The sequence below is a fragment of the Exophiala xenobiotica genome, assembly GCF_000835505.1.
Source record: "Exophiala xenobiotica strain CBS 118157 unplaced genomic scaffold supercont1.7, whole genome shotgun sequence".
NCBI lineage: Eukaryota > Fungi > Ascomycota > Eurotiomycetes > Chaetothyriales > Herpotrichiellaceae > Exophiala > Exophiala xenobiotica.
In genome coordinates, this window is record NW_013562488.1 from 3071931 (window position 1) to 3091165 (window position 19235).

At 53.2% G+C, this 19235-nt stretch overlaps 7 protein-coding genes across 7 annotated transcripts; 6 read left to right on the forward strand and 1 right to left on the reverse strand.

The window, feature by feature from the left end:
* Positions 1 to 65: 65 nt before the first annotated feature.
* On the forward strand, positions 66 to 2002 carry PV05_11845 (uncharacterized protein; the record flags this gene model as incomplete). The annotated part of the gene is made up of 6 exons (XM_013455368.1): positions 66 to 159; positions 211 to 445; positions 497 to 537; positions 591 to 599; positions 647 to 850; positions 900 to 2002. The coding sequence occupies 6 exons, from the start codon at positions 66 to 68 to the stop codon at positions 2000 to 2002; spliced, it is 1686 nt and encodes a 561-aa protein (XP_013310822.1).
* Positions 2003 to 2443: 441 nt separating this feature from the next.
* Positions 2444 to 5121, forward strand: PV05_11846 (2-isopropylmalate synthase). The gene is made up of 4 exons (XM_013455369.1): positions 2444 to 2732; positions 2786 to 2930; positions 2980 to 4587; positions 4638 to 5121. The coding sequence occupies exons 1-4, from the start codon at positions 2725 to 2727 to the stop codon at positions 4911 to 4913; spliced, it is 2037 nt and encodes a 678-aa protein (XP_013310823.1). The 5' UTR covers positions 2444 to 2724; the 3' UTR covers positions 4914 to 5121.
* A 627-nt stretch (positions 5122 to 5748) lies between these two features.
* Positions 5749 to 8059, forward strand: PV05_11847 (uncharacterized protein; the record flags this gene model as incomplete). Its single annotated transcript, XM_013455370.1, has 2 exons — positions 5749 to 7906; positions 7971 to 8059. The coding sequence occupies 2 exons, from the start codon at positions 5749 to 5751 to the stop codon at positions 8057 to 8059; spliced, it is 2247 nt and encodes a 748-aa protein (XP_013310824.1).
* A 729-nt stretch (positions 8060 to 8788) lies between these two features.
* On the forward strand, positions 8789 to 10542 carry PV05_11848 (uncharacterized protein; the record flags this gene model as incomplete). The annotated part of the gene is made up of 4 exons (XM_013455371.1): positions 8789 to 8996; positions 9055 to 9127; positions 9179 to 10409; positions 10462 to 10542. The coding sequence occupies 4 exons, from the start codon at positions 8789 to 8791 to the stop codon at positions 10540 to 10542; spliced, it is 1593 nt and encodes a 530-aa protein (XP_013310825.1).
* A 613-nt stretch (positions 10543 to 11155) lies between these two features.
* On the forward strand, positions 11156 to 13121 carry PV05_11849 (uncharacterized protein). Its single transcript, XM_013455372.1, has 2 exons — positions 11156 to 11290; positions 11395 to 13121. Exon 2 carries the CDS (start codon positions 11490 to 11492, stop codon positions 12903 to 12905), a length of 1416 nt encoding a protein of 471 aa, XP_013310826.1. The 5' UTR covers positions 11156 to 11290; positions 11395 to 11489; the 3' UTR covers positions 12906 to 13121.
* A 582-nt stretch (positions 13122 to 13703) lies between these two features.
* PV05_11850 (uncharacterized protein) lies at positions 13704 to 16327 on the forward strand. Its single transcript, XM_013455373.1, has 2 exons — positions 13704 to 15424; positions 15490 to 16327. Exons 1-2 carry the CDS (start codon positions 13791 to 13793, stop codon positions 16142 to 16144), a joined length of 2289 nt encoding a protein of 762 aa, XP_013310827.1. The 5' UTR covers positions 13704 to 13790; the 3' UTR covers positions 16145 to 16327.
* Positions 16328 to 16350: 23 nt separating this feature from the next.
* On the reverse strand, positions 16351 to 19186 carry PV05_11851 (uncharacterized protein). The gene has a single exon (XM_013455374.1). It carries the CDS (start codon positions 19024 to 19026, stop codon positions 16519 to 16521), a length of 2508 nt encoding a protein of 835 aa, XP_013310828.1. The 5' UTR covers positions 19027 to 19186; the 3' UTR covers positions 16351 to 16518.
* Between the last annotated feature and the right edge of the window lie 49 nt (positions 19187 to 19235).

Here is a 19235-nt window from a genome sequence, read left to right on the forward strand (position 1 = left end):
TATCGGAAGCTGTGTTGATTCTGCTGCTTTTGCAAAGAAGGCGACTTGGAGACACGATCACCGTCATGAGGTACCAGAATTGGGATGTACTCTTGTTTCCTGCCGACTCCAAAATCCCTATCCAGGAGTTTGACACAAAATGTTATGCATTGGAGCAAAGTGAGCGACCATCAACTTCCAGACGTATTATATATGAGCTAACCACGTCAGATGGTCGCGCATCAACCCTCCAAGCCATTGACGGTGGCCACAACAGTTATGAGTCGATGACGATACTCCCTACGTTGACGTGTTTCGTGGCAAGTCTCGACCGTGGTTCATCCTTTCGAGTCTCGATCCATAGCTGGGAGAAGCCGAAACCCTCGAATCTTCTCCGGAGTTACAAGACACCAGAAGAGGTCGTCTTGTTTGAAGCCAAGGTGTATATTGATGGTATATTGATGGCGTAAGATTGCACAAGTCCAAGGCACTTCCTCATGCTGAACGTGACTCCTAGTCAGCGAACATTCGAAGATGGTGTTTGGCCAGAAGTGATCGGTACGTAGTACGAGCTTCCGAAAGTCCTATGCTTTTGACTAATAATACAACAGCGGACAGAGGTTGTGCTTACGTTCATTCGATCAAACAGTAGCTGACATGTCGGAAGGAGGTCCTCACCGTCTGCGCTTCCCCAGTTTCCATAAGGAAGTCCTTCAACAACCACATTGGGAACCCGGCGACCCAGTCGGCCGCATCAGACTTGTTCTCTCTGAAGGAGTCCTGAGAGAGACTACACCTCCAGCACCTTCAGCTGCGATGTTTGACCGTTTCCGAGACGTTGTCGCATTTTCATTCCAACACGCGCCGCAAAGTGTGTGAGGATTCCACCTGCAGCTGTGCGTAGCTAATGGAGGTGTCAGATGTCCTGGAGTATTCTGGTATTGCCTGGCCGAATATGAGACTCTTTGGCAAGGTTTCTAAAAGATCAATGCGACCGCCACCAATTGGCAGTCGCCTGCCTCCAGTTCCCGGTCACGAAGCTCATTCTCACTCACCTCGCCGTACAGCTGGTGCAATCAACGGTGGGAGACCATCATCAGAAGAGATGGAAGCTTTCCAGAAGCTGCTCAACGTGCAGACGTTCTCAGATTTGCAATCCGACCCGATCAACAGATCAGCCGCTTTCACAGCCCTGAGAAAATTCTCCCCTGAAAGTCGAGAGAGCAGTGCAGACTGTGAAGATCCTTTTCTCTCCGCAGCACCTGTCTCGACTCGGCAATGGAGGGCGCAGCTCAGGTCCAGCAGCCACGATATTCCGATGCTCGATTACACCTCAAACAATAGCGGAGCACCCACAGAAATGTCCGGGCTCAGCTTTCCAGGGGCGGATTTCCTCAAGCACATGAACGAAGCTAATCCACAGGAGATCATCCAAGCGCTCAGTCCGGAACGAAAGGAGCAGTTGTTCAAAGCCCTTGGCAAGTCACAGAATACTGCACATGGAACACAGCCTCCAACCAACACGCCGCGCAAAATCATGGATCGCAGCCGTGTCCACTTGCTTGCCGATCAAACAGTTGCAGCCCCCAGCACTAGGGAACAGTCTAACATTGTTGGCGAAATCGGAGCGGACATGTGGGTGAGAGATTTGCAAAAGCATGAAAACAGTGAACGACATTCTTCAGACTGTAGTAGTCTAGGCAGCCAAGGGGAGAAAGACCGCAAGCACAGCAAGATCGACATCAGTCCGAAGCGGCCCCAAGCATCGAACGACACGGGGAGACGCAGCAGCCTAGTTCTAGCCGAAGTGAGATCGTCCTCGGTTTGTATCACCAGACAAAGATCAATTTCCAACGCGTCAAAACGCAAGCGCCAATCTCTGTCTCCATCTATCACCATCGGTACGCCAGTGAGCAAGGTTCCCGTGGTTATCGACTCTCCATCGACTGCCTCAGGAGGAGAGAAGGACTTAGGCTTGGCTAGGGATACTCCCAGTGACGGTGGAATGCCATTGCAGGTATGAGGATTGCGGGAAAGGTCATGACATGGAGGAGGCTCGAATCGTTGTATCCGAACGAAGCAGCTGTCTATGCCGAGGCAGAGTCGGTATTCATTGAAGGGCATGATTTGCAAGGCACACCTTTGCCGGAAATGATATGGATAAGAAAGGCACCATCGTCGAAAGTGATGGTGTAGGACGGGCCGGGGCCGAACAGACATACATGACCCATGTATTATCACAAAGTGCTGCATAACTAATGCTAGACGGTCAGAGGTGGACCGGGGATGTTCACTGTGTACCATCAGTACCCAGGACACTGGAGTACTACTCGTAGGCAGTCCAAGGGCGCGCATACTGTCGTTTAGCCTCGGATATGCGATACCGATGAGGCCCTGCTAATCGGCTTTTTACCCCACAACCAAGAGGGACCTTCGCTCCTCGGTTCCTGCGCCTTTTGCCCCACGCATGTCGAAATCTTTTTGCCTCGTCACGCCTCGTGTACGCCTTTACAGAGAGTGACTCATCTGAGCATTGACTGTTTACCTCCAACATCAGACCTGGAGATCCTTGAACAAGAACTCGACCACTTGACTGAGTTATTATATTTGCCTCAAACCCCGAACTTACAGCATTCATTGGTCATTCAGTCTTGGGCCGGTTTTGTCCATTGCGGTCTTCATTGCTGCGCAGTTGTATTCAGCAGACCCCAGTGAACCCAACCCTTTTATAGGATTCTTGCGAAGATGCCTATGTATGCTAGTAATTGCCTCAAGTTTTATGCAAACCTCACTGACTGTCCTAAAGGCTTCGTGAACCATGGAAAAAATATCGCAAATTTAAGCCTCTTGACCTGCCCAACCGTCAATGGCCCTCCAAGTCGATTGACGCCCCTCCAAGATGGCTGGCCACCGATTTGCGAGATGGAAATCAGAGCTTGCCCGACCCGATGGTAGGAATAGCTTCGAACAACCAGGTACTCCAGCTGACAAAGCCCCCAGGATGGTGAACAAAAATTGCGCTTTTTCAAGATGCTGGTCGAACTCGGCTATAAGGAAATCGAGATCTCCTTCCCCTCCGCTTCACAGACGGACTTCGACTTTACGAGATACTTGGTCGAGACACCTGGCGTCGTTCCAGATGATGTGTGGTTGCAAGTGCTGTCGCCGTGCCGGGAAGATTTTATCCGCCGAACGGTAGAATCTTTAAGAGGAGCGAAGAAAGCCATTTTACATCTATACCTTGCTACGAGCGAATGCTTTCGGAGAATAGTTTTCGGCATGACGGAGGAAGAGACACTTGCTTTGGCTGTAAAGTGCACCAAATTCGCTCGATCTATCACCAAGGACGATCCCAGTCACGCAGGCACTGAATGGCTTTATGAGTTCAGCCCCGAAACCTTCTCCGACACATCCCCCGAGTTCGCTGTGCGTGTGTGTGAGGCTGTCAAAGAGGCTTGGGGTCCGACCGAAGACGCCAAAATCATATTCAACCTTCCGGCGACGGTGGAGATGGCAACGCCAAATGTATTTGCTGATCAAGTCGAATACTTTTGTACCCACATGACCGAACGGGAGAAGTTTTGTGTTTCAGTGCACTGTCACAATGATCGTGGGTGCGCGGTGGCTGCTTCGGAATTGTCCCAGATGGCAGGCGCAGACAGAGTCGAAGGTACCTTGTTTGGCAACGGCGAGCGGACAGGAAATGTGGATCTGGTCACATTAGCCCTGAATCTCTATACTCAGGGCATCTGGCCGAACGTGGACTTCAGCGACATTCAGAAAATCATCCGGGTTTACGAGGAATCCACCAAGATTCCAGTCAACGAACGATGGCCGTATGGCGGACAATTAGTGGTATGCGCATTCAGCGGATCCCACCAAGATGCCATCAAGAAAGGATTCAACGAACGAAAGAAGGTTGGAGCCACGAATGAATCTCCATGGCAATTACCCTACCTGCCACTCGACCCACAGGACATCGGCCGTACGTACGAGGCCGTTATTCGTGTCAACTCGCAATCTGGCAAGGGCGGCGTCGCTTGGGTTATCCAACGCAGCTTGGAACTCGATCTGCCACGAGGCCTCCAGATTGCTTTCAGCCGCATCGTACAGAGAGAAGCTGATGCCAAAGGGCGAGAATTGCTTCCTCGGGAGATCCAGGCTCTGTTTGAGGAGTCGTACCATCTCAAGAAGAATCCCAGATTTACCCTTGTCGACTACAACATCACAGCAGTCAGAACATCATCTCCAGCTCCTCCGACCAAGACCTCAGTTGGGCAACCTCCTCAGACAGTTGCGCCGGCTCAGAACACATCCACCGCAAAACGACAATTTGCTGGTGTTATTGCAATTGACGGCGTCCAGCATCCTGTCGTGGGTGTCGGCAACGGTGCTCTTTCATCATTGGCCAATGCTTTGCATTCCCTGGGCATTGATCTTGACGTTGCAGACTACAAGGAACATGCTATTGGTGAAGGTCGTGACGTGAAAGCCGCCACTTACATAGAGTGTACTGCGAGCAGTTCTCACGAGAAAGTGTGGGGTGTCGGCATTCACGAGGATGTGGTTCAAGCATCTTTGATCGCAATGTTGAGTGCTGCCAGCTCGGTATGGATCCCTTTTATTACTCACTGCGGGATGAAGCTAATTGATCGCAGTTCTTAACTTCACGAGTGTCGACACCTGTGCCATTCCGACCGAAACACATACGACAATTTTCCGAAGCTGAATTGGAGGCACTGGAGCGCTTGAACCTGAATTCTGCAGACAGCCCGATGAGTCCATTGAGATATTCTACGACGGTAGAGCACCCACCCACACCTTCTAAATTGAACATGTCGACAACGGATGCTGGCAGTGTTTCAGCAAATAAGATCGACATTGGTTTGTTGGAAAAGAAAGCCGAGCTCAATGGTCACGCGGAGCAGGCGTAATAACAATGTTCCATATCAGACAAACTGAAAGCATTGATACGGACTTCAACACTGGATTGAAAAAAGTGACGGCAAAAGTACCTGATTTGTGCTCGAGGAGCCTTGATGAGCATTTTCACCAGATTGACGGGAGACGTTGTATATTGAGTGATTAGCTGAGAACTCCAAAAAGGTCCATATCAAAAGAATTTATGACTTGAACACATCAGTAGTGAGCATATCGTGCAGCACATGCGCCTCTCAGAGTCAGTCTATTATTGACCCTCGGTTGATTCACATGCCCAGAAGAAGGACTGCCACGACTTCCGAGCTGCTGCTGCGGATAAATACTTATAAAACGTGGCGTCCAATGGTGGGCTTTACTGTGGTAAACCTCGTCGAACGTCGGGCTGGACAAGACCGACGTGCAGCAGTTTAATCAAGTATGACATCTTCCTTGCATCTCTGCCATACCCACCGCACCCAGACACCCAGAGAAGCTGAGGGCCTCGTGCTGGGCATTTCTGGAGCCGCGTTCGACTTCACTGCTCCGCTATCCTCATCAGCCCTTTTTCCTTTCTGGCGTCCCGTCCATTTGATTTCGCATTATTAACCCATTTCATGTTGGCTACCGCCCCTATCATTCCTCCTTTCATACGTTACCCGTCGTTCCTCGAACTCCACTCCACAGTGAGCTGAAGCGTAGGTTACGGACCATGGCAGCGGGAAAGGAGTGATCTCCATTGAACGACCGTCCGGACCAATACGCATACACGAGCAGCCCTCCTGTATCTACGATCGACCCGCATAGCGATACCAGCAAGGCTGCGCACTTCGTCTGGAAGTCTAGCCCGCCATGGCCTCTGCCCGGCCTTCGCCTTCCTCGTCCCGCCGGTTCCTCAAGCCTCTCCTCTACTCCGCAGCTGTGCTCGCCGGGGCCGGGGCATCCATTATATACGTGTCCTACCGCCCTATCAATGTCCCCGGATCGCAAGGGGCAGTTGTCCCCGTCCTGCGCACCGAAGATGGGAAAATCATACCGCCTAAGTTTCCCTTGATCAAGTCCCGCGCCGAACAGGTTGCCGACTTGCGAAAGAGTGGTGGATTAGTCGGGTCGGCCACAGAGACACCGCTGACGCAGCAGCTCAGAAATAGCTTTGACAGACTGCGCGGCGCGACGAGCGGCGAGCAAGATAAAGACCAAGTATTGGCCGCGGACCAAGACGCTGGCGAACCGTATGACTTGCTTGTCATTGGCGGCGGTGCCACGGGGTCTGGAATCGCCCTGGACGCTGCCACTCGGGGCCTCAAGGTCGCCCTCGTCGAACGCGATGACTTTGCCGCCGGGACGAGCAGTAAGAGCACGAAGCTCGTGCATGGTGGGGTGAGATATCTAGAGAAGGCGGTCTGGGAACTCGACTACAATCAGTACGCGCTGGTCAAGGAAGCGTTGCGCGAGAGAAAATATTTTCTCGACACGGCGCCGCACCTGAGTACGTGGTTGCCCATCATGATCCCACTGCAGAAGTGGTGGCAAGCGCCGTATTTCTGGGCGGGTACCAAGTTTTACGATTTTCTGGCCGGGAGTGAAGGGATTGAGACGAGTTATTTCTTGACGAAAAGCAAGGCGCTCGATGCGTTTCCGATGCTCAAAAAGGACAATCTCATCGGTGCGCTGGTGTATTATGATGGCGCGCACAATGACAGTCGGATGAATGTCAGTATTGCTGCTACCGCGGCGTTGTATGGGGCTACAATCGTAAATCATATGGAAGTCACGCAGTTGATCAAGGACCAGAACGGACGTTTAACAGGCGCGGTGGCAAAGGATCTCGTCAGTGAGAAGAATGGGAAGCCGTCGAGCCCGATCACGATCCGCGCACGAGGGATAATCAATGCCACAGGCCCCTTTTGCGATTCGATTCGCAAAATGGATGACGCTAAGGCGCAGGAGATCGTGGCACCGAGTTCGGGCGTGCACGTCGTGCTGCCGGGGTATTACAGTCCCCAGAAGAACAGTATGGGCTTGATCGATCCGAGCACGTCGGATGGAAGGGTTATTTTCTTCTTGCCCTGGCAGGGAAACACGATCGCAGGCACGACCGATGCGCCCTGTAACATTACTCAGCAGCCCATTGCGGGCGAGGATGAGATTGGGTGGATTTTGAACGAAATCAAGGGGTATTTGTCGCCTGATATCAATGTGCGGCGGGGAGATGTTCTGGCTGCGTGGTCGGGTATCAGACCGCTGGTGAAAGATCCTAAGGCGAAGAATACGGAGTCTTTGGTGCGGAATCATTTGGTCACAGTCTCGGAGTCAGGACTGCTTACATGCGCCGGCGGGAAGTGGACAACGTATCGACAGATGGCGGAGGACGCGGTCGACGAGGCTGTCAAGCAGTTCAAATTGGAGACCAGGCCTTTGACAACGCCGAGACGGATAAGTGGTTCGGAAAGGGTCAACGATGCTTCACCCCTTGATGGATCGTGTCAGACACATCAGGTTCGACTCGTCGGTGCCCACGGATATTCCAAGACACTGTTCATCAACCTGATTCAACATTTTGGCATCGAGACAGAAGTGGCCAAACACCTTGCCGAAGCATATGGTGATCGCGCCTGGACTGTCGCTGCCCTTTCAAGTCCCACAGACGAGAGATTCCCTGTTCGAGGGAAGAGAATCTCGCCACTCTATCCTTTTGTGGACGGCGAGGTGCGGTATGCGGTGCGCCATGAATTCGCACAGCGGGCGGTCGATGTTATTGCCCGAAGAACCAGACTGGCGTTCCTCAACGCCCAAGCTGCCTTGGAGGCGTTGCCCACGGTGATCGACTTGATGGCCGAAGAGTTGAAATGGGATAGCAAGCGGAAAGAGGTGGAGTGGAAGGACAGCGTGGCTTTCCTGGCGTCGATGGGTCTGCCCAAGAGCAAGCTCGGTGTGTCGAGAAAGGATGTTGAGAGTGGCAGGGCTGGCTTCGCGGATGATTGGGAGCGGAAGTTGTATTCCAGATATGGTAAGCTTTGCATTGCTCCACGGTGTCTCACCCACATCCCAGAGACAAGCTGACAACACTACAGATGGTCCCGCGGACACCCTGGAGAGCGATTCGAAGTTGCAACCTGGACAAAACCCCGGACTAGGCACTGAGTCTCCGGCCAACAAATGACTCCATCCGAACATTTATCAACATTAAAAACTTTATTTGATCCTCCGCAAGCAATGACTTTATTCGACCACCCACACACTTCTAAAGTCTGCCCGCATAGCCTTGTCCCGATATGCAGCAGATTCAGCCTTACAAAGTTTGTTGAGGTCGATTATCTTCCCGATCAGGCTGCACTTCAGTAAACAAGGTGTTCCACACAAAAACGTCGAAACTCAGAGGCAGGAAAAACACCGTCGTCTAGCGCTACCTTTGATAATATGGTTCTTCCCCCAGGATTGTCGCGATGGCTCTTGCCGATCAAGAGCGGTTGCCCTGCTGAAGGACTCTGTGTGGTTCTTGCCGAGCGTACATTTTCATGGTCAACCAACGATTCTTCTATACCATGTCTGACCCTCGAAGGTTCTTCCATTAGCGTACAGTTCACCACCTCTTCCGACTCGCATAAGTAGGGCGGTATTCTTCCTTTCCCTTCGTTTTCTCTCTTCTTGCATGCCGCTCCTCCTCTCCTCTTCTCCTCGCTATCCTTTTTGTCCCCTAACCCCGTGAAGCGCATGCTGCGCCGAGAAGCTTGTCTCCCTCTCACCCACGGTTTCACAAAGTACATCATCGAAGTACCGTCTCTGAGCTAAGAGCTACTCTGTGAGTCTGATACCAAGGTTCGCTGGTGGTGCTGCGTCTGACATGCTGACAGGCACATCCTTACCTTTCTGACGATCCGACCTGGCCATAATGGCAGCTTCCGGCACCGTGTCCAGCGCTTCGTGGCGCAGAGGGCTCATGAGGGAATCTATTGCTTCCTTCTTCAACAACAGGGAAGATCCAGAAAAGAATGACCAGGCCGTCGTTAGTGAATCCGCCCGCAACGAGTCGACCGCAACCTCGAGCAGTGGTGGTGTCCTGGATGGTAGTACACCTACACCAGAGCACGAGAAGAATGGTATGCACGCGGTAACCACAGATGGTGAATGAATGGCCTCTGACATCACGTGCACCAGCTACAACCGAGGAGGACCCTATGGCCAACAAGCACGTTGAGAATGGAGTCGAATACAAATCCATGGCTTGGTGGTTTGTGTTGAAGTCTTCCCTGAACACATTTTTTTACTGACCGGCCTTCAGGCAAGCCGGAATGGTCATGGTCGCCGAGACCATTTCCCTCGGTATCCTCGCGCTCCCGTACGCCATGTCCAAGATTGGGATCATTCCAGGATTGATCCTTCTCCTCGCTCTCGGTGCTATGGCCTCCTACTCCGGCTATGTCATTGGTCAATTCAAGCAGCGATTCCGTCATATTCATTCCATGGCCGGCGCTGGCGAGGTTCTCTTCGGCAGATGGGGAGGCGAGATTCTCGGATGGGGTCAATTCTTGTTCTACGTTTTCATCATGGGTAGTCACATCCTGACCTTCTCCATCATGATGAACGCTATCACCGATCACGGATCTTGCACCATCGTCTGGATGGTTGTCGGTACAATCCTCAGTCTGGCCTGTACTCTGCCGCGGACACTCAAAAACCTCTCCTACTACTCTGTGGCCAGCTTTCTCAGTATCATTGGTGCCGTCATGATTACCATGATCGGAGTCAGCATCACCAAGCCTGGCTTTACCAGTGGTCATATGAATGTCAGACTGTGGCCGCAACCCGGTCTCTCATTTCAAGATGGATTCCAAGCAGTCAACACCATGGTCTTTGCATATGCCGGACATGTCGCCTTTTTCACCTTCATTTCCGAGTTGAGGAATCCTGACGACTTCCCCAAAGCGCTAGCTTTCTTGCAATGCAGCGACATCAGCATGTACATCGTTACTGCGATCGTTGTGTACCTGTATGCTGGCGAGAACGTCAAAAGTCCCGCTTTGGACAGCGCTAGCACGGTCGTCAAAAAAGTCGCATACGGCATTGCCATTCCAACGATTGTAATTGCCGGTGTAGTCAATGGTCACGTTGGTGTCAAATACGTGTATGTGCGGATGCTTCAACACAACAAGGATGATTTGATGCATCGACCATTGCGACCATTGAGGCACAGAACAGAAGGGGTGCCCACTGGATGGAATTGGCTTGGTATCAAATCCTACGGTATCTGGGTGATCATTTGCACCCTATCATGGATTGCTGCCTGGATAATCGCAGAGTCCGTTCCGGTCTTTGGTGATTTGGTGGGACTTACCAGTGCTCTTTTCGCAAGTTGGTTCACATTCGGCCTCAGTGGTATGTTTTGGATGCGCTTGAACCTCGTACAGGAGGAGGGTTCAAGGCTGAAGATGATTCCCTTCCGCTTCTGGACCTGGCGAACAACATTCTTATTCTTGGTCAACACACTCAACATCCTTGTGGCAGCGATCTTGGTAAGTCTCTGGCGCGGACGAGAAATTGACTTGGGATACTGACTGTTTACAGTGCTTTGTCGGCATCTACTCCAGCATATCAAGCATGATCAAGAACGGAGCCGCAAAGAAGCCGTGGGGGTGTTCGGCTTAAGCGAAGTACTACTGACGGACCATGTTCCGGACAGGAAGCTGGCCATAGTAAGAGATCTGGTTTGAAGCTGGCAATAGTGAGAGATTGGGTTGGAGGCATTGGAGGCATTGGAGGCATTGGAGACGGGCTTCTTCGAAACTGATAGATTTGGGGACATCAGCGGGTAATGGTAATCTTAATGCATCCCGACGGGGGTGACGTGCAGTGAGAGATCAAGAACGGGTTGGGAAGAGTCTTGATGTCGTGTCTCTACCAGACATGATCAATAGATAGGCTTGGGTGCTGGGTATTGATAATTCGTAATCACCGTTCTTCATCAACATGTTCCATCTTGAGGTTTAAACAGTATCGACATATTGGCATCTGTACCATTTCGGCGCAGGAGCATTCGTTGCCTATTCGCCGGTGTTTTTGGAGGGTGATAGAGGTGTCCAGTTATTGCCTTGGTCAACGAGGCTGAAGATGTCGCATCCACGCCTAAGCATAAATAGGGTGGGATGACAATTGCCGAAGATATGGTCCAGGTGCCGACGTGGGGATCACGCCACTGAGTCGGGGCGCATGATGGGCGCCTCGCTCACCGGGGCTCACTGCTGTCACTCCCCTATATCGGCTTCACAGTACGGAGATGATGTTGTGCATTCAAAGCCGCCGTGGGGGTTTCCCGCTGCTGACGGGTTGAAACCAGAATGATTCTTCGGAAATGCACCACGATCGTGACGCTGGATATGGAGGGTATTATATCAGCGTAAGATTGATATTTCTCTGCTCTTTTCCCCTTGGATTTCTACGACTGCGCACTCTCAGTGACTCCAACGGCAGTAAATTTTGAGTGAGGGCTGATTCTGTAAGCTCCTGAGGTTGCGGATCACTTCTGCGTGGAAAGCGCACGAGCTTCAAAGGGCGATTCTGGTCAGCTTCTCTGTTCGACACCTTCACGCTCCAAAATGGGAAAGCCACAGCTTCACGTTGCGGTCATCGGCGCCGGTCTAGGTGGGCTTGCAGCTGCTATTGGCATGACTAGAGCTGGTCACAGAGTCACCCTTCTCGAACAAGCGCCTCAATTGGGCGAAGTTGGGGCAGGTATACAAATTCCACCAAACACCACGCGAATCCTGGCTCGATGGGGCATACTCCCAGCTATCGAAAAGGTCTCTGTCCGGCCCAACAATATCATTATGCGCTCTTACCGAGACGGCAAAGTTCTTTCAAGTCAGCCTCTGATTCCAATGTGCGAAGATGTTTACGGCTATCCTTACCTCCATATCCACCGTGCCGACTATCACAAGATCCTGGTTGAGGAGGCGAGAAAGTGCGGCGTCGAGATCCAGCTTGATAGTTACGTGACCGGAATCGACTTCGAGCGGCCAGCTGTCCATGTCAAGAATCGACCGGATCCTCTCGTATGCGACCTCATAATCGGCGCTGACGGCCTGAAGAGTGTCTGCCGCGAAGCACTACTCGGACGTCCAGACCCGCCTTACTTGACGGGGGACTTAGCATACCGAATCACCGTACCGGCTGAAGCAATGAAAGCTCACCCGCTGTTAACTGACCTGGCCGCCGTGCCTAATCTCAACATATGGCTCGGACCGGACAGCCACGTCGTTTGCTACCTTCTCAGGGGTGACAACCTGTACAACATCGTCATCGCGTCTCCCGACAATTTGCCCGAGTTGGTCAACCAGCAGAAGGCCGACTTGGAGGAGATGCACGCGCTATTTAGGGGGTGGGACCCCAAACTCCGTGCGCTGCTCGACTTGTGCAAGGAGACGTCGAAATGGCGCCTCCAGAACTCGCGCGAGATGAGGTCCTGGTGCCACCCATCGGGCAAGTTCACTTTGTTGGGGGATGCATGCCACGCGACCTTGCCGTACCTAGCGCAGGGCGCGGCACAGGCGGTCGAGGACGCTGCTGTCCTGGCGGGACTGTTCGAGAAGATGGAACACAGGTACCAGCTGGCCGATCTCTTGACGATTTACGAAGCGGTGCGCAAACCTCGGGCCAGCCACGTTGTTCAGAGCAGTTCGAACACGGGCCAGACGATATACCATCTGCACGATGGGCCGAGGCAGAAGGAGCGGGATAGACAGTTGCTTGAGTTCCAGGAACGGCCCTTCCAGGGGTACCAGAACAGATGGCGCGATCCAGTGTTTCAGAAGTATCTGTTCAGTTATAACGCGCAGAAGGTCGTGGAGGAGGCATGGCAAGTCTACCGTGAGGGACGGTTTCCAGGGACCGCGGGCGAGTTTGGCAAGGAGAGTGAGAGTGTTACACAGGCTGGGAGCAAGGAGGTGCGCGAATTGAGGAGGGCGGAGGATCGGGAGAGAGGTGGTGGGAGTCCGAGGGAGGCGAAGCTGTAATATTACAAGTCAAAGACTTGCATTTTCGGAAGACGGGGAGTCGTGGTCGGTGGTTGCTGTGCTCATCTACGTAGTATAGCGTTCGAGTGATGTTGGGTTTCTGCTTTGGATGGCATGGATCAGGGGACAGTCACTGAGATATGCACAGTCACACAGTCAGGTGTGAGTACCTGGGTTACAAATTCTTGCATATAATCCTATCATTCTTGTCCTCCGGCACGCCAGCCTTGAAGCTGCGGTCCGTCTTCTTCTCATCCATCACGTGTTGCATTTCTCATTTTAACAGTTTGGGTGCAGGAGTACTCGTACACAGTAATCGAGAATACGACCTCCTCCCCTGCTCATGCCTAGCACAGCCTAGTGTTCGCCTAGTGTCCCTGGTTGTAGAGATGACTTTCCCGAGAGAGTATGATCGAGTCCTTAGGGGTCGATGGACCGAAAACGAAGCCTGGAGATCCATAAGGCTTAACCGAAACAAGCCTGCATTAGCCTAGTCCAAGCGACACTAAGTGAGCCCACTAGCCCTAGACACATGGAAAATAGGCGACTCCGAAGCTTCCAACTTCACCTGCACGAAGTCTCTTCTCAACCTCAATCTTCTTTCGGGTTGTTATCCATCTCTCGACCCAAGGGCCAGGAGGACCGGTCAACGCCGGTGCTGATTTTGATGCTCGTGGCTTGCTCGACCGACTTCTTTACAGCAGTCGACGTGTTCAATGTCTCACAGGGGTGGAATCGAGGCTGTTCTGCAGAGGTAGGATGATTTTTCTTCTACGGAATAAGAAATCCTTCAAACCCCCAGCGTGCCCTTGATTCTCTTTGGTCGCGAACAAGGACCCTCTCGACGGTGAATGTGGTACTGCCGCTGCGAGACACACTGACGACATGGCCACCAACATGGACGGTGACAAGATCGACCCGATCACAGAAAAGCCCGTTGTGCAGGCCACCGTTACTCCCGTCAATGACGACCCGGTCTCTTTAGAGAGCGACACAGTTCGCCCAGGTCGGGACCTACGATCAGCCATCTACACCATTGTAGGTGGTGTTGCGTTACCCTGCATACCCATCATCATTGTCTCTGCTGTTCTGCTGTACTTCATCTTCAAACATCGCGTCGTCCCTCGAGCTGGATGGCCCGAACTATACGTCCCGACAGATAATCCTGGGATCAGCAATATCACCGACTTCATCAAGGAAATCCGGCATGACGGTGGAAGACCAGCATACTATGTCGCCTACAACCCTTCTACGATCACCACCATCGCGTCATGGACAGGTCGCGTTATCCCATACCTGTCGAGCTCCATCATGGCTCTGCTTGCCTTCTTTGCAGCTCGACACATCGTCCTGAAGTCCAAGCATGGGCATCATACTGAGCTGCCAACTCCGGAGCAGCTGACTCTGTTGATCAGTCTCCTAGGTGGCAGTGGCTTCAGTCCGCTGAAGGATACGCTTCTCTACAGATGGGGACGGAAAGAGAGGCTTGTAGCCCCTCTTCCAGCCGCCTTCGCCGCGCTTTTCATCATCACTCTTCTTGGAGTCTTCATTCCCATCATCGACACGTGGTTCGGTATTGCGGTCCATCCTGCAACCATCAGTCAACTGTACAACACTTCCGCTTCGGCCTACCACTCCTTTGGCCGCAAGCTGGACCCCGGGACGACGGATTCCATTGTCTGTCCGGACGTGCCTGGCTGGGCAGCAGGGCAAGGCTACAATCCTGCTCAACACTGGTACTGGCCGTGTAATCTCTACATCGGCACGCCGCATCCCGAGAACATCTTCCTCGTCGGCGGCGAAGCAGCATCCAAACTCCAACTCAACCAGCCCACCAATGACATGACCTCCAACTACACCGGCTCACTCTCCTCCACGTCCAAGCACAACGAGACGTTCTACTTCTACAGCGACTCACGAAGCGGCAGCACGGTCGACTTCAAGGTCCAAACCCTAGGCATCTCGACGCAATGCCACATCGCCACGAAACGCTGCCACGGCGACTACTCCAACGGCACGTCGTTCCGCTGCTCCGCCGGGTTTGCAGGCGATCTGACCGAATGCCTGCCCAACGTATGGCCCGCCAGCGCCGACGACTCTGGCAGCTGCGAAACGGGCATCGGCTTCGCGACTGACGCCCAGCTCTCGCAGGCAGCCGGCATGAACAACCTCACCGACCTGACGGACTCGCCCACCGGCTATCTTTCCGCTCTCCTGAAAGAAAATCCAATGTACTTCGGCACCTGGGCCATCGGGTTCCCCGGCGACGACATGCACAACGCGCTCTTCAGCAACAGCGACCCGCAGGTGTTCCCGGACGGCCACGTCAACGCCGTGTGGATGCTCAACTGCACGTCGACCGTGTACGACGTCACGTACAGCTACACCGACGGCAGCCTGCACCGTTTCAACGCGAGCGTCGCCGCGCCGGATTGGGGCGCCTTCTTCTCCGGCCCGTTCGCCTGGTCGCCTCGCGTGCTGGGTCTGAAACAAACGAGTCTGGCCCTCGAGAACGCCGCGTACCTGGCGTCCTACACGGCAAGGATGCCACGGACATGGCCAACATCTGGGCCAACGAGTTCAGCCAGGCCGCGCTCGGACTGTCCGTCGGCGTCTTCACGCCCCGCGTCAATGATCTCGAGCAGTTGCGGAACAGCAGCGTGAGCGTGGCCAGGATCCCCTTGGTCCCGCTATACTTGCTGCTGGGCTTCAAGTTTTTGTACGTCGTGGTCGTCGTCATTTTGGCAATTGGCGCCTATTGTTTCACCCACCCGGCCGAAACGGAGATCGTCAAGGCCCAGTTGAGCGTCAAGGGCCTGGCCGCCGCGCATTTCGACCAGCCCGACCTGATCAGGCAGGATGTCGTCAAGCAGGTGCAAAGTCGACTGGAGCAGGCCAAGAACGGCGGCAGCAGTGCCGCGGCGTCTCCGACGACGGAACAACGCGAACAAGAACAAGAACAAGCCGGATCAGCACCAATTCAGCCCCTGAAACGAGCCGCCACAGCGCCTGCGGGTCGTGGTCCCGGCGCCGAGGCAGAAGCAAGAGCTGAAGGAGACGAGGCCGGCCATAAACCCAAGATCGGACTGATGCCGACACGCGCGGGCACGTGGCAGTTCGTCTTGCTCGCCAACGGGGCGTGGCAGAGCGTCAAGCCCATCGTCCAGAGCTTTGTGCTGTCCGAGGCCAAGGCCGGCGAATTCGGGACGGCCGGTGACATTTATGCTGCTTGGAAATAAAGTCGGAGACACGGAGAGGGAAGGTAGGCAGAGGCGGAGACAGAGGGAGTTGATCAAATTTGGAGCGAATATTTCAGCAAGCGAATCCCTTGTACAGGCCAGCGGGCTATTCTGCTGTACTGTGTACAGATATATCTATACTAATTGGGCAATACTGCATGCATATAACGAGTCCACGAGGCGGGAAATTATATATCAAAAAGAAGTTCAAAATCGAACTGGGCGATTGATTGCTCCTTCGATCTCGTCAAAGTTCTTAACCTTGTCTCGTTACGACTTCAAACACGGTGTGGCCTTGCTGGTATGCGATCGCTGCCTTTTACGCCACGCTACGAACCTACGTGCCAACTATTCATGAATCATCCAACACCGCACTACGGTCGTCGTGGAACAGGATATCCAGCCTGTCCAGGCTGATTTGCCGGAGCACCACCAAACCTGATACCCATATCCGGCCTCCAGACTCCCCCTCCCGCAATGGTCCCGCCTGCGACGTTTACAGGCACAGGTGCCGTTGAAGGCATGACTCCTGCTGGCGGTGGATGATGACTCCTCGTCGGCACCGGCGCTGTGATCCCATCTTGTCGCTGCGGTGTGGGAGCCGGATCCTTGCTCCTAGTCTGCGGCCCCTGGCTTTGACTCTGGCTCGTCAACTCCCTTCTCGTCTCTTCAAGGTTCAACCGGCCCATGTCCTGTCCAGTGAGTTCCGCTTCGAGTTGACTCGCCTCCACCCGTCGCTCGTTGACTTGTGCTTTACAATTCTCCCTGAAGCGCGTCACGTGCCCTGCCAGATCGTTGTAGAATTTCCGCCCCGTCTCGAGATTACTGACCAGCTCCTTGTACTTGGCATAACCTGTATCCAGTGCTTGTAGGGCTTTCTGCCGATCGCGTGTGCTGGTATCACCTCGCCTAGCGTCAAGGAATGCTTTGTTGGCCTCGCGCAAGCGTGCGACAATTTGATCTTGTTCTTCTTGCTCGGCGGCAAGGATATCTCGGTCGGATTCATATGTCTGAAGCCTTCTATCGAAGAGAGCCTCAAATTGATTTGGTTCGATCTTCTGCATGGGGTATTCGCGCTCTAATCGTGCTGCCTCAGCGAGTAGAGCTGGGCCGATGTCGTCAGCTTTTGCTTTTTCTCGTAATGCGTTGATCCGGTTCTTCCGCCTCGTTTCTAGCCGAGAGACCTCGTTGAGACAAGTCCTTAGCCGTGATGCAGCTTGGTCGATCGCAGGTGTCATCTCTACTTGCCTCGACGAAGGCACAAACCGCTCAAGATCAGGATTCGTGCCACTCAAAGTCTTCAGAATGTGTTCGTTCTCGCGGAACTTTGCTTCCACGAGGTTGTCGCTCGAGGCCGCTGAGTTGAGGTAGGTTTGAAGTTCTTTTGAACTCTGGTACAACTTGGCCAAAGCGATTTCTGAAGGTTGCCGGCTCCACCTCTCTGTACCATATCTCGCGCGAGCTCTGTCGTCCTCGGCTTTCTCTGCTTCTAGGAGTGACATTCCTTCCTGGTAGATTGTAAGATCGTTCGTCTTGAGCTTCGTGGTGTCCTCCATTGATCGTTTTATGCGATATAAGGCATCTTGCTGGCGGAGCTCCTCCGCCTTTGATACTAGACTTCCCGGCAGCCCCAAAGGTTTCTCCAAGGCCTGTAAGGAGCCGGGTAAGTCGAGGGATTGGAGGACTTCCCGAAGTCTGGCAGTCATGGCCTCCAGATCAGCTATAATGGATTGGTTGAGTAAGCGATCTCGTCGGTCCTCATATATTGAGGCTGCTTGATGTACAGCATAAGGCACAAGTTTGTCGAACAACGGCTTGCCAAATGGCTGCCCTTCGCCAAGGAGCGAAATCCCATCGGCTACATCTGCTGGTGTCTTTGGGGCAACCATATTTGTGCGGTCTAGGATTCTGAGCTCTGACTTTGGCGTGACTGCGTGTAGATAGATGACGTCGTTGTCTTTTTCCGCTCTCTTCAAATCCGCTTGCACTCTGGTCCTGAGACCGCTGAGATCACCGACAACAGTCGCACTGATCCACCGCGCTTCTTGCAATCCCTCATTGACGCAGACAATGCTGTCTTTTAGTCGAGCAATCTCCTCGCCATACTGCTTGTTCTGTAGGCAATATCTCGATTGCCTGTACTGAGCAGCGGCCGCGAAGTGGTGATGTTTCGCTTGCATGTGATGTATCCACTCGCTGCTGACAGACCTTGACTGACGACCTGCATCTGCTGCCATAATATAGTAGTCCGACACCTTTGCTGCCAGTTTGGCAATCGTTCCGTCCGACATGTTCTTCTTGACCGTTATTTGCCAAAAGCATTCCTGGGCCTGGGCCAGACACAGGTTCTGTAAGCTGTCCAATGTCACGTCATCCATATCTTCTGGAGGAGAGGATCGCATGTCTGGCATGATCTCTTTGCGCATGAAGGCGAGTACTCCGGCTGCTGCAATTCCATATTCAGCGGCCTGCTTGAGTCCATCGATAGTGGTCCAATTCGTCCGTACAGACAGCTGTGAGTATAGGGCGGCCAAGTTGAACAGTATATTCGCCAACTCGAATCTCAAATTGTTTTGTAGCACCGGCTTGTCCTTGTCATAACCAATGGCAGGGTACCAGGGGAAGTCCACGCCAATATCTATCGGAAACTTCCCGCTCAGATAGCGTAGCTGTGCAGCGTAGACGGCCAACCTTCGGATCCCGCTAATGTGAGGTTCTTGGACACTGATGGCATCGGAACGAAGGCGGTCGATTTCTCGAAGGTCATCTGCGAACATGCCTGGGGACTGGTCATATTTACTGGAAATGTATTGTTTGATGGCGGAGGAGAGATCGACCGAGTGCGTTCGCCGGAAAGGGATTTCAAGGACATTCGCCGCCATGGTGGTGGGATGTGGGAGCTGTGAGTATGCCACGTTAGCAGCTATACACACATTGATCAGAAAGAAAGCGCAAGTTGGCGTCAAGGCTGTGATGGTGGATGGGCACAAAGTCTCAGCCTTGTAATGACGTCAGCCTTTTTGTAGACAGAAATCACGTGCAGGAGAAATTCTCAGCCTTGCACGTGTATCCTTCCAGTAGTCACGTGCTG